We start from the raw sequence: 13,673 nt of genomic DNA, 5'->3' as shown, positions 1-13,673 counted from the left end.
CACAGTAGTGGCTCGCTCCCCCCTGGCTTACCAGGCGGTGGGGAGAGCCTACTGCCAAGGGAGTGAGAGACACATGTCCACTCTATGCTCTTTAGAGAAGACACCAGAAGCAGGAACTGGGCTCTGGGCAAACCTTTGCTTACTGGGAATGGTCTAAACCTGAGATTTTAATCATTTCCGGCTTTGCAAATGGCGTCTCCCCCACCCTTTGCTTTTGGCACGCAGGGTGTAGCAGCCATTGCAGCTCATGTCAATGAAGGAAGCTGCTACAAGCAGCTCTGGAAGACATAGTCAACCCCAACCATGACATATTTAATAAGGCATCTGAAAACCAGCGTTCAACAAGAAAGTCTCTCATCCCCATCAAAGGAATCCTTCCCCCACATAGGGCTGGACAAAGAGGTCAATTAATATGATTAGGTTTACCCCAGGGGCCAATATGGCTCTTGTGTCCTTTAGTGGATTTCTGAAATTAAGCCTATTAATTGGCCTCACTTTTTTACATAAATTACTTTCCTCAGGAGGGGGTGGAGGTTTTTATGGCGGAAACTGCCTTTTTAAAAACGAAAAAAATAACAATAATAACCGGACTGGAGCGGAGGGATATGCCTAAATAGTAAAAGTGATACTACGATCGAATTTTTGCTTCCTGTCTTTTGTGTTCCATACATTATGAAGAAGTACATTTGCTGCTTATGACTAAAAAAAAAAAACACCTTTAAAAATCTTTATTGTAAACATTTTTCATCCTCTTAGAGTATGCTTTGAAAACATCGACATGTAACCGTAGCACAAGACTGTCTCCATCCTTTAATAAAAATGTATTCTGTGGAATACTCCTTTTGCCTTTAAGGAGTTTTCTTATCACTCTCTACTAGTCTACATGATTCCTCCTGGAAAAAGCAAATGAGTGGTAGTACACATTCGGTGTGTTTATGTATCTTCTACCAGTATGCCTGTATAAAACACAAACAGAAATCTTCCATAGATACAGAAAGGAATGCCAATATGGAATGAAGAACATGTTCACAACGTGGATTTTATTTTGTGTTAAACATTGTCCTCCTCTCACCCATCTTAATTTTCATACAGGTCAGACATGGGCACACATCACAGAGGAAAGAGAAGCTAGGGTTTTTCTAATAGCAAAAAAGACGATAATTGGGAAGATGAAGTTATTTTGTGTTTTGATGTAATTTTTTGCCTTTTTTCACATTAAAAAAGTTCACTCCTCTTTTCTGAAGTACACACATTATAACTTCACTCGCGTTATATATTCACCTAAAAAACCTTGCAAATCTGCATGTTGTGAAAGAATTAGATTGTGTATTTATACGATCCCAAACTTGTTTCTTCCATATTTTCTTCTTCCATCTGAATCACACAACCACCATCCACTCTTGCCCTCTTTTTAGAACGTTAAGGTTAGCACACAAAAAGGGAAGGAAACAGGAAGGAAAGACGATGGTTAAAAGAGTGAGTCAGAATATAGAGAATATTGAAACAGCTTAAGAAAGGATTCTGGAATATTTTGTACCTCACGAAGACAGTTAATATATAGTGGAAATTAAATTTCACTCTAGGGATAGCAAGGTTATATATGCATTTACAAAAACGTAAGCACACTTCTAGTAATTGATAAGCATTATACAAATAACTATTACATTCATAATTAAAGAAATAAACGGTATTAATTTAAAGAGAAAATTTCTCTTTAAAATGACTGTCTCCCTATTTTGCTGATCTCTAAGTCCAAACTCCTACCTACAAAAATCTAGTGCAACCAGAATTGGAAAAATAGAGATACCAACAGCCTGGATGATCTAGCTTAAAGTGCTCACATTTCTTGGTTAAAAAATTATAGGTTTATTACTCTCTTCAATTATCAAACAAGTGTTAGTTGAACATGAGCTTCAAGTATTATCCTTCCCAATGTCCTCTGCAAAGTTTGTTAACTTAATATTTATTCAGCAGATATTTCCTTGAACACTTACTATGTGCCAGAAACTGTACTAATGATAAGACATAACCCCTCCTGGAGTCATTTGTGTTCCTTTTCTCCCCTTAGTGGGATATGCTCTCAGATTTCTTGAAGTTAGCTGGTAACCCTACCCACCCAGCTTCAGAAGGGTGCCAACTACAGAAGATCATGTGACTAATTTCTGTGGCCTCCTGGCAGTTTCATTAAGGTCTGTGAGTGACATCCTATTTAATTACTTCAAACAGTTGTCAGGAGTTTAAGCTGTAGCTTCCTAAAATGCACAAGCTTAGAGCTGGAAGGATTCTAGAGATTACTAACCACTCCTTCATTTGATAGATGAGCAAAGGAAGGCTCAGAGAGGCTAGGTAATTTACTCAAAGTCACACAGCAATCTGGTGGTATGCTCTGCCTAATGATCCAGAGAAGTGCTCTTTATACTAGTGCACATTGCCTCTTACCCTGTATAGATGAGGGCCCTAAAAGGAAGCCAGGATTTTAGCAAGGATGAATGTGGAAGAGCCTCACTCTGCTGCTGCTGCTGCTGCTGCTACGTCGCTTCAGTCATGTCCGACTCTGTGCGACCCCATAGACAGCAGCCCACCAGATTTCCCCGTCCCTAGGATTCTCCAGGCAAGAACACTGGAGTGGGTTGCCATTTCCTTCTCCAATGCATGAAAGTGAAAAGTGAAAGTAAAGTTGCTCAGTCGTGTCCAACTCTTCTGGACCCCATGGACTGCAGCCTACCAGGCTCCTCTGTCCATGGGATTTTCCAGGCAAGAGTACTGGAGTGGGGTGCCATTGCCTTCTCCGAGCCTCACTCTAAAATCACCCAATTCGGTGAGTTCAAGGGAAAGAATGAAGAAGAATGGGAAACATTTAGAGATATATATACACAGAAAGAGGGGAGAAGGGACAAAAGTGAGGATTGAGATCACTCATTCAAAAGCACATCAAAACACCAAAGCACCATACAAAATAATTAGAATAAAATTTGACTTTTGTCCTTCTTGGAGGGGACAGAATGGAGCCCTTATCAATCTTTGGGACACCTGTGCAACCAGTTTTGATGGCTTCAAGGTTCTTTACAGCCAAGTGCATGGTCTGCAAACCCACGGATCAAATCCAGTCTACGTGTCTGTGTAAATAAAGTTTTACTGGAATGTTAAAAAAAAAAAAAAGACATGACCCCTCATGGAGTAACCAGTAGGAAGGGAGAATCTTGAATATCTAAAAGATTCCATGATTAAACAGAGCAAATACAAATGTGGGACTTCAGACACTATCACAGGTGATGAGAAAGATTTTGCTGGAGTAGGCATCCCTGCCAGTTTCCTTGCAACTCATACTTCCTAGATGACCAACACTTTGGATATGCTGCTATTTTTATTAAGTTTTTATTAAAGATATTAAAGTCCCTCTTTCTTAGTTTCAGTGGATAGAATATTTGACTGTGAAGAAAAGTTAAACTATATAAACTATATTGGCCTTACATAAATATTTTAGGGCACCTTTTCCTGTCCCCAATTATATAAAATTCTAAGAAGCTCTGTATCCTGAGGGTAACAGAACAGAGGGTACAGATAACTCAAGGCCTTAGAAAAATTAAAAGAGGGAACTGAAAGGTAGCTAATTATATTTCTTGTAAGAACAAACCTGGTACATATATATGTTATATATACTCCTCTGTATACTCTTTTATATGAATAGTACATTTCACTATTTTAAATTTTAAAAGAATAAAAGTATAGGGTTTTCCTTTTTTCTTTTTGTTGTTGTTGGAGATTCAGTACTACCTTTCCTTCTCCAGGGAATCTTCCCAACCCAGGGATACAAAGAAATGTAAAAATTCAAGAAAAATGCTCACCGAGATTGACGTTTAGATTCTTTCAATAAAGCCCACTAATCAATAAGCAATCCAATTAATGTTCAAGCACCTTGCCTTTAAATATAAAAACTTTAGGGAGCCAAGGATAGTAAGAAATTTAATAAAAAGCTCCCCAAATATAGATTTTTTAAAAAGAAATATTTTTTGGTAAAAAAAAAAACAACAAAAAACCAAACGGAAAAAGTAACAGAAGAGAGACAATGCAGCAGGCAGAAGAAAGCAAAACAAAAGCACTATTTTATACTCAGATATATAAGAAAAGATAGTGAAAGAAGAGCAGAAATACTATAAAAAAAGGAATATCCCAAGGCCAAGAAGGCACTCTTGAAAATTAAAAGAATGCTCTTAAATATTTAATAAATAGTTTGAAGATAAAATTGTAAAAACTTCCCCCCAACAGAAAAAAATTTAGAAGTGAAAAATGAAATATATTTAAAAATTAAAATCTAACATCCAATTAACAGGAATTCCAGAAAATGAGAAAAGAGAAATGAGAAGAAATCACTATATTAAAAATGTAAGAAAATGTCCCAGAACTGAAGGGCATGAATTTACACTGAAATTACTCATTGAATGCTCACCCAAATGACTATACCAAGATAAATCATGGTGAAATTCAGAAAATCAGGGTATAAAAAGCTTAAAATCTTTCAAAGAGAAAAAGTAGGTCACATACAAAATATTGGGAATAAAAATAGAATCAGATTCCTCAATGATAACACAAATGGCTAAAGAAAAGTTAAGTAATACCTTCAAATTTTAAATACTTTTCAATTTTTTTTCCAACATAGGGTTCTACAACCAAACTATCAATTAAGCATGTGAGTAGAATCAATACATTTTCAGAACATGTACTCTTTCCCAAAAAGGTAATGATTCACTAAAATGAGGGAGTAAACCAAAAAAGAGTTAAGACATGGAAACCAGGACATAGTGGATATAAGTCAGGAGAAAGAAGAAGAAAATCCTAAATAATAATAAAAGAAAGTCCCAGGGAGAAAACAAAATCTTCCAGTGGCTCTATGCAGGAACTGTGATAGTCTCAATTTACTCTGGAACCAAAGGCTTGTAATCTGTAATAGAAAATCTTGTTCCATTCCACAGGGATAGGATTGGCTGAAAAAGACAGCTTCAAAATAACTAGGCAGGAAAATGTGAGCAAAGAGCAAGAGAGAGAGAGAGAACAAACAAAAGTAACCTTCTCTCTGAATTAAATTCCAAACTCCATCTAAATGCTATAAAAGTAGCCTTTAAGATCAAACTTCAGTACATAAATTCACTCTGGAAGAAAATGAACTGCCTCACACACAAAAATTAATGAAGGAATGATGTTACTAAGAACAGGCAAAGAATTATGAAGCAGAAAGAAATGAAACACAAACAAGTTGATATTTTAAAAGAATCATTTTAAAATACAATTAGAAAATCCTGGAATAGCCATTGAAATAACATAATACAGACAGGATAAGCTCTCGGAGAAGGCAATGGCACCCAACTCCAGTACTCTTGCCTGGAAAATCCCATGGATGGAGGAGCCTGGTTGGCTGCAGTCCATGGGGTTGCTAAGAGTTGGACACGACTAAGAGACTTCACTTTCACTTTTCACTTTCATGCATTGGAGAAGAAAATGGCAACCCACTCCAGTGTTCTTGCCTGGAGAATCCCAGGGATGAGGGAGCCTGGTGGGCTGCTGTCTATGGGGTCGCACAGAGTCAGACACGACTAAAGCGACTTAGCAGTAGCAGCAACAAGGTCTACAGTGGCTACAATAGAAAAGAGAATAAATGTGAAGATAGCTCTGAGGAATTTCCCCAAAATGCAGCAAATATGCTTGTTTAGTTGCTCAGTCATGTCTGATTCTTTGCAACCCCAAGGACTGTAGCCCGCCAGGCTCCTCTGTCCATGGGGATTCTCCAGGCAAGAATACTGGAGTGGGTTGCCATGCCCTCCTCCAGGGGATCTTCCCAACCCAGGAATCAAATCAGGGTCTCCTGCATTGCAGGTGGATTCTTTACCAGCTGAGCTACCAGGAAAACCCCTCATGATGCATAACTCACTTATTTCAGCAGTTTTCCATTTTTCATACCTTCTTTTACCGAAAACACTTCCCTTAAAAGTTTTTCCCACATTGTGTTCCTTTTCTTGTTAACAAATTTGCAATCGATAGAATATAGTCTTATTTGACCTCTAGTAAATCCAGGTACAACAGAAGTATTTTACCTATTGATGGTTCTAAAGACATGTCTGTATTACCAGGTAATAATTCAATGTTGAACATTTTCCAGTTCACGTGAACCTGAAATTCATTTAGTTTAATTTGTAATTGTTGGTTTGTAAGCACTTACTTTTCTTTAAGCCAGTTAAATAGAGCACATTTACTAATTAATCTCAATAATATTATCCAGAGACAAAGACACACACTGAGACACACACATATCCAGACAGCCTCAATGCAAGATTTAACTTCATTTTCTAAACTTAGTCATGAATCAGATATTACAATATAAAATTCAATAGTTTATAAATAACAGTTGGAATAAATAAAAATTTTAAAAGCTTCTTCCCATTTTCCCCTTAGTCTCAGGAATTAGAGATGGTCTAGATTAGTATTTCTGAGAGGCCTGATCTCAAGGCACAGGGAGAGAAAATCAAGCTCTAACAAAATGGCAGCAGGTCTAAACAAAATGGCAGCCACACAAAGCAAAATGGCCATCACAAATCACAACACAGAACACACACACATGCCCAGTCATCCTAATCAGACACTCCTTAAAATACAAGATTGCAGTCTCTCAGAAAACCTCCTATAGAGACGCAGAACTTCAGATCCAAGTATGAACAGAGTAAATGAAAATATCTCAGGTCTTCAAAGATTTCAAAGGGAGGAATGGAGGCCAGGTTGAAAGCAGAAGGGGAGGAAGGCGGGGTGGGGGGGTGGTCAAAAGGGGTGGCCTTATAGATGTCTCTTGCCACCTGCAGATACCCAGGCGTTACCAGACTTTACCCTGGAGCTCTGGGGAAGGGAGGATTGGAACTCAGCCCTACCAGAAACCAGACCAGACCAGAATGGAACCAGAATTCAAACCAGAAACCAGACCAGAACAGAACCAGAATTCAAGTTATCTGCCAAGTGAAGGTGATAGGCCTCCAACTCTCAGCTCAGGCTGAGGTCCTTCAACTGGACTCCTGAGTCCAGGAGAGGGAGATGAGGAAAAAAAAAAAAAAAGGTAGGACAGGAAGGGTTAAGAAGAGGAAAGAGAGAAGGAAGGAGAAAGAGGTCAGTAAAGTCTCTTGTTCTTTACCTGGTCAGGGTACTCTGACCTGTCGTCCATGCCAGGAGGAGACCAGGGACAAAAGGGTCCCAGTTGCAGCAGCGGGGTCTGGTCCCATCGGCTGGCAAGCTGGTCCATAAGTACCCTGAGTGGTCAGGATGTCAGTCTCAGTGAAGAGTCTCAGGGACTCTCCACTGAAAAAACAGATAATGGACATGGAGAATAAATTGAGTGTCTCCAACACATACATCTGTTGGAGCAGTACAAAAAATATGCAAGTGTGTTAATGTTGGAAAAGCAATATTTTTTTTTTTTGCAGAGAATAAATACTTTATTAACTGATTACAGTTGAAAGTCACAAACATAAAAGGGGTATATTAAGGCAGAGTCATATATATATATATAGGTAAATATATATATATATATAGATATAGACAAATCCAGACTGTTATACCTCTTTACATTTTAACCTCTGCATTTTTCTTTTATCCATTCAGGCAGTGTGCTTTCTTTTTCTTCTCAGTTAAAGAAACAAATCTTGACCAAAGTTTCTAAATCACATTTTGATAACTTATAGGACCATGGATTAAGACAGTGACTAGTGTATCCAACGCTACCTGACAGGATTCTCAGCACATTCCATGTGTGGTGGTATAGTTACGGTGGGGTGGAAAATCTGACAACTGATCATCCTTTTCCAGCAAAACTACTACATAATTCTTTAAAAGATTTCTTAACAGTCTTAACTAAAATAAGCTTGGACTTCCAAGTCAGTCAAATGCCCAAAGCGTATTATTTTTCTGCCCTTCCCAAACCCTCCTAGATGTTTTAAGTAGCCTTCAGAATATGATCCCATGGCTGTATTTCACATCTATAAATTTGAGTTTTTCAAAATCCAAAATTACTTTCTTATGCAAAGTGGCGATGCAAACAGCAATCCTACATAGTGTAGAATAATTTTTTCTGTATAGTTCCCTTTTATTAAAAAATGGGCAACCACACACACAAAAAAAGGACATAAATTTAGTCCATCTGAAAAAGCACTCCAGCTCCCTAATCCCACTTCTGAAGGAGAAGGCAGAGGCAAGTTTACATTATCCCAGAAAGTGAATAAATGGCTTTATTTGGCATCTTCAAGAAGCTTCTCCTTCCGCAGGAGATGTAGGTGTGGTAGTGGAGACTGTCACTGGTTTCCGTGCGATTCTGTCCAGCTCCGCATGGACGTCTGACAGGACGGGCTTCTGGCCTGACTTTTTGGCAGACGATGGTAAACCGCCGCCTCCGCCCGCAGCCCCACCTCCAGGGCCACCTCCAACACCAGGGCCTCCTGGGGAGCCAGTCTTCTTACTCAGCAAACTGTTAAAGAAATTTGCCAGGACACCTTCACTTGTAGCTCCAGCTTTCATGTTTGGATCAATCTTTTTTGACCCAGCAGGGATGGGTGACACGCTAGCAACGTTGGATGACACAGATCTGTTTGGTGTTCGAGGGGAGCCTCTGGGACTCTTGGTGAGGCGTCCACAGGCCTTCCAGCTGCAGTTGGTGGTTGCTTTGCTAAAAGGGACTGTAGCTTCATAAGAAACACTTGGTCATCTTCCGCCATAATTTCCTTCTCATGCACAAACTTTCGGACAGGTGGTTTAGTTATGATGTCTTCAAAATTATCTTCTGCTTTTAACGTTTGAAAGTTTTCATGTAATATTCCTATTTTCTTATCATTATCCCACCCTGCTGGAATAAATACTGCATCTTTTTCCACAACAACAGCAGGAATCTTATAAGGAAATCCATAGAGTTTCTGGACGATGTACTTATATACTAAATCTATATTTTTATTTTCTTTTACTGAAGTGTATATAAGTGCTGCACCATACTGTAAACAAAACTTCCGGATATGTGACTGAATAAAATCAAAATGCTCATCTCTGTAGTCATGTTCTTTCTCCAACACACTAATGGCATCACACTTTGTGCACACCACTAGCACTGGAACGCCCAGGTTCTGTGTGAGCGTGTCCGCACCCAGAGGCAAGAGCACGCTGTCATCCCTGTCCTCCTGTGACGCGGTACTTCTTCTCTGAGGGGAAGCTGGGAAATCTTCTCCTGGTTCAACATATTCTTGAAAATCTCTCACCAACTTTTGTTCCATTTCTTTCATTTCTTCAGGAGGAATTTTCAATTTGTCAATATGTTCTCTAACAACACTTGCCCATTTCTGTAAAGAATCCAAAGCAGTCCAAGGCTTTGACATGTCAACAACCAGCATAACCAGAGTGTCCTTCAGAGAAATGGCATCCAGTGAAAATTTAAGGAGGCCTTTGTGATATGGGTCTCCATCCAAGATCCATACATTACATCTTGTTTGATCGTCCCTGTCTTCATCATGAACATTTAAGTACAGATATTCCAATCCTCTTCCTTTCTTGTACTCCTCTATTCCCTGAATTTTTCTTATTAAGCTTGTTTTTCCAGCTCCATCTTCACCCAGCAGCAGCACGTTCTTCCCCGCGGGGAGTTTGGAGCGCGAGCGGGTGGAGACCTCACTGAGGATGCAGGACCAAAGGTTCTGTCCGTCCTCGTCGTCGCCTGCCGCGGCGCCGCCGTTGCCCGACGCTAGCTCGTTGGCTAGGGGGCCGCCTGTGTAAGTCGCGGTTAATCCTGGCGGACAGGAACCGAAGGAGCCGACTCGCCCCACGGCCGCCATCTTGGTAGGGCGAAAAGCAATATTTAAAAGGATAAAATCTAAACATTTTTGTGAACTGAACAAATATGAGCCCTTCATTTAAAAATGTATCACAAACTCTCAATAGGATAAATAAAAACATACCTGGATATATTGAAATTTTTAAATATCAAGAGAGAAAATTGCTTAGAATTTTCAGTAAGAAAAGACAGAATAAATACAAATGAATGACAACCTAAAGACAAATTTTTCAATAACATACTTAATGCCAAAAACAATGGCACGACTTTTTTGAAATATTAAGAGATGGTGAATGTTAACCTAGGATTCTAGCTAAACTATTATAAAAAGGCAAAATAAAGATATTTATCATTCTATGAAAATTAAGTAAATTTATTCACCATATGTCCCCTCTAAAAATACTATTAAAAGAATGAATTTTAGCTAGAAGATAAGTAAACCTACGGAAAGGTGCGAGATTTAACAAAAATGGTGAGTTCTGAAATTTACAACGTATTTCTGCAAATTAATAACTCTTAAAAAAACTTAGCTTTGAAAAAAGTTGAAACAACCTATGCAACAACTACAAGATTGGTGTTCAGTGGATAAAAGTTATAAGATATTCAGAAGAAAGATAGAAATACTGAGTAATTACAGGCATTGTCAGAAAAATTACATACTATGTACATACATGAAAAATTAAGCATTACTATTAAAAGAATAGGATACAGTCCATAGTTTCCAAATCAGGAAAGGATTAAAAGGCAGTAAAACTCTTTCAATCCAACATAATGAAGGAAAATATATAAATACAAAGATTAATGGTGATAAATAAAAAGGCAAGTACTATGGTAAAAAATAAGTCTAAATATATCAATAAGCATTTGAACAGATTGTTTACATATAGAGAGATTCTCAGAATATGTCACAAAAATAAATTTCATCTTTATGTTGCTAACAAAAGAAAATCTAAAACAAAACTATAATGTTTGAAAGTAAAGAATATAAAGATACACCAAGAAAATATTAAACTAAAAAAATATAGGCTTAAAATATTAACATGAGTCCAAAATATCATTTAAAGAGTCACTATAAGTAACAATACAAGGAACAATCAACCAAGAAGATATCACATTCCTGAACTTACACATAACCACCTAAAATTTGAATTTTTAAAGCAAAAAATAACAAAAAACACATAACCACCTAAAATTTGAATTTTTAAAGCAAAAAATAACAAAAAACTGCTTTTATATGAAAAAAAAAAAGATCCACAATCACAGAGAGGAAATTTAAAATTATTTTATCAAAAACTGATAGGGCAAGCAAAAGAAAATTAGTAAGGATATAGATTTGAAAATAAAACCATCAAACTTTATCTAATTTATGTACTCCTCCACTTAAAAAGCTTAGAGAAATGGGATAGAAAACTTGAATATATTTTAAGACATAAAGAAAGTCCTAACGCATTTCCTAGAATCAATACCCTACAACCTAATTCCAAAACTAGGATAAAATGACAATATAAATAGGAGTGTATTTCACCTCACATAATATTGAAATATGGGTATTAGGATGGGTATTTTCTTTAAAATTTTCAAGTTTAACAAACGTTTTAAAATAGAGAAACTACATATAAATACATTTCAAATATAATAACCTAAAAACATCATAAAATGGCATACAAAACACAATTTTTAGAAAATATAATCATTAAACCTATCATTTAAATACATATAGAGTGGTAGCCAAAAATAAGTTCTTGAAAAATACCTAAGCACTTACCTCAAAACTGATAAAAATTTAATTTAAAATGAAGCAACATTTAGTAATTTTTAGAAAGGTAAATTATTCTAAGATGGAAAATGGTAAGAAGGGAGTTATAAGTCACGTCAAATCTTTTCTTCTCCTTCACTGTCAAATAATTCCATCTCTATTTGATGACCCTGAGTCTGTAATTTTTATTATATGCAAATTGCTGTAGTCTTATTTCAAAGAAAACATTTCCAAAGCAGTACATGAACCGTGAACTTCCAGATGTTCAAGCTGGTTTTAGAAAAGGCAGAGGAACCAGAGATCAAATTGCCAACATCCGCTGGATCATCAAAAAAGCAAGAGAGTTCCAGGAAAACATCTATTTCTGCTTTATTGACTATGCCAAAGCCTTTGACTGTGTGGATCACAATAAACTGTGGAAAATTCTTCAAGAGATGGGAATACCAGACCACCTGACCTGCCTCTTGAGAAACCTATATGCAGGTCAGGAAGCAACAGTTAGAACTGGACATGGAACAACAGACTGGTTCCAAATAGGAAAAGGAGTACGTCAAGGCTGTATATTGTCACCCTGCTTATTTAACTTATATGCAGAGTACATCATGAGAAACGCTGGACTGGAAGAACCACAAGCTGGAATCAAGATGGCCAGAAGAAATATCCTCCGGCCATCTTGACGAAAATGACCTCAGATATGCAGATGAGACCACCCTTATGGCAGAAAGTGAAGAGGAACTGAAAAGCCTCTTGATGAAAGTGAAAGAGGAGAGTGGAAAAGTTGGCTTAAAGCTCAACATTCAGAAAACGAAGATCATGGCATCTGGTCCCATCACTTCATGGCAAATAGATGGGGAAACAGTGGAAACAGTGTCAGACTTTATTTTTGGGGGGCTCCAAAATCACTGCAGATGGTGACTGCAGCCATGAAATTAAAAGACGCTTACTCCTTGGAAGGAAAATTATGACCAACCTAGATAGCATATTGAAAAGCAGAGACATTACTTTGCCAACAAAGGTCCATCTAGTCAAGGCTATGGTTTTTCCAGTGGTCATGTATGGATGTAAGAGTTCGACTGTGAAGAAAGCTGAGCGCCGAAGAATTGATGCTTTTGAACTGTGGTGTTGGAAAAGATTCTTGAGAGTCCCTTGGACTGCAAGGAGATCCAACCAGTCCATTCTGAAGGAGATCAGCCCTGGATGTTCTTTGGAAGGAATGATGCTAAAGCGGAAACTCCAGTACTTTGGCCACCTCATGGGATGAGTTGACTCACTGGAAAAGACTCTGATGCTGGGAAGGATTGGGGGCACGAGGAGAAGGGGACGACAGAGGATGAGATGGCTGGATGGCATCACCGACTCAATGGATGAGAGTCTGAGTGAACTCTGGGAGTTGGTGATGGAGAGGGAGGCCTGGCGTGCTGCAATTCATGGGGTAGCAAAGAGTTGGACATGACTGAGCGACTGAACTGAAGTTTCTTTTTTAAATTTTCTGGCCACACCCTGTGGCATGCAGGATCTTAATTCCCAGACCAGGGACTGAACCCATGCCCCCTACATTGGGAGTGCAGAGTCTTAACCACTGGGGAAGTTCCCCAGTAAGTTTTAATATTCTTTAATTTCATCTCATGTAAATGAGGTTTCACTGAAAGTCATCTATATCCATTTCAATGCTGCCCTATTCATATTCCAATTGTTAGGAAAGTCTCTGACAGGAGTAATAAATAATCTTAAAATAGAAAGTTTGCTATGTTGATTGCTATTTCCCTCTTCCTCTTGAAGAATATGGAGATTTCACAAACATTTGTTTAACCCAACATTTTAAAGAGGCATATATGTATATCTATCTGGAAAGAGATGATTTTTTGCAGAATTAGTGTTCTCACTGTAAACTTCATAGTCACATTTGTAGCAAGAGTTGTATTTTATAGAAGCATGCTTCAATGGCCAGCTTTTCTAGAAGAAACACCAATGTTTTCATAAAAGTAACAGTGAATCTGAATTCAGACAAAACACACTTAGAATTTAAACATTTGAATGTCTCCTGAAAAATTTTTGGTAGAGTCTATGAGTAGAGAG

At 37.9% G+C, this 13,673-nt stretch overlaps 1 protein-coding gene across 1 annotated transcript; it reads right to left on the bottom strand.

Annotated features, from left to right (window-relative positions):
- Positions 1 to 8,092: 8,092 nt before the first annotated feature.
- LOC102412417 (cytoplasmic dynein 1 light intermediate chain 1) lies at positions 8,093 to 9,872 on the bottom strand. Its single transcript, XM_006067813.4, is given in 2 exon segments — positions 8,093 to 8,667; positions 8,670 to 9,872. Coding segments are annotated over 2 exon segments (1,569 nt in total). The 5' UTR covers positions 9,843 to 9,872; the 3' UTR covers positions 8,093 to 8,271.
- Between the last annotated feature and the right edge of the window lie 3,801 nt (positions 9,873 to 13,673).

The sequence above is a fragment of the Bubalus bubalis genome, chromosome 23, assembly GCF_019923935.1.
Source record: "Bubalus bubalis isolate 160015118507 breed Murrah chromosome 23, NDDB_SH_1, whole genome shotgun sequence".
Classification (NCBI taxonomy): domain Eukaryota; kingdom Metazoa; phylum Chordata; class Mammalia; order Artiodactyla; family Bovidae; genus Bubalus; species Bubalus bubalis.
The sequence above is the reverse complement of the archived record's forward strand: the minus strand, read 5'-3'. Positions and strand labels throughout refer to the sequence as shown.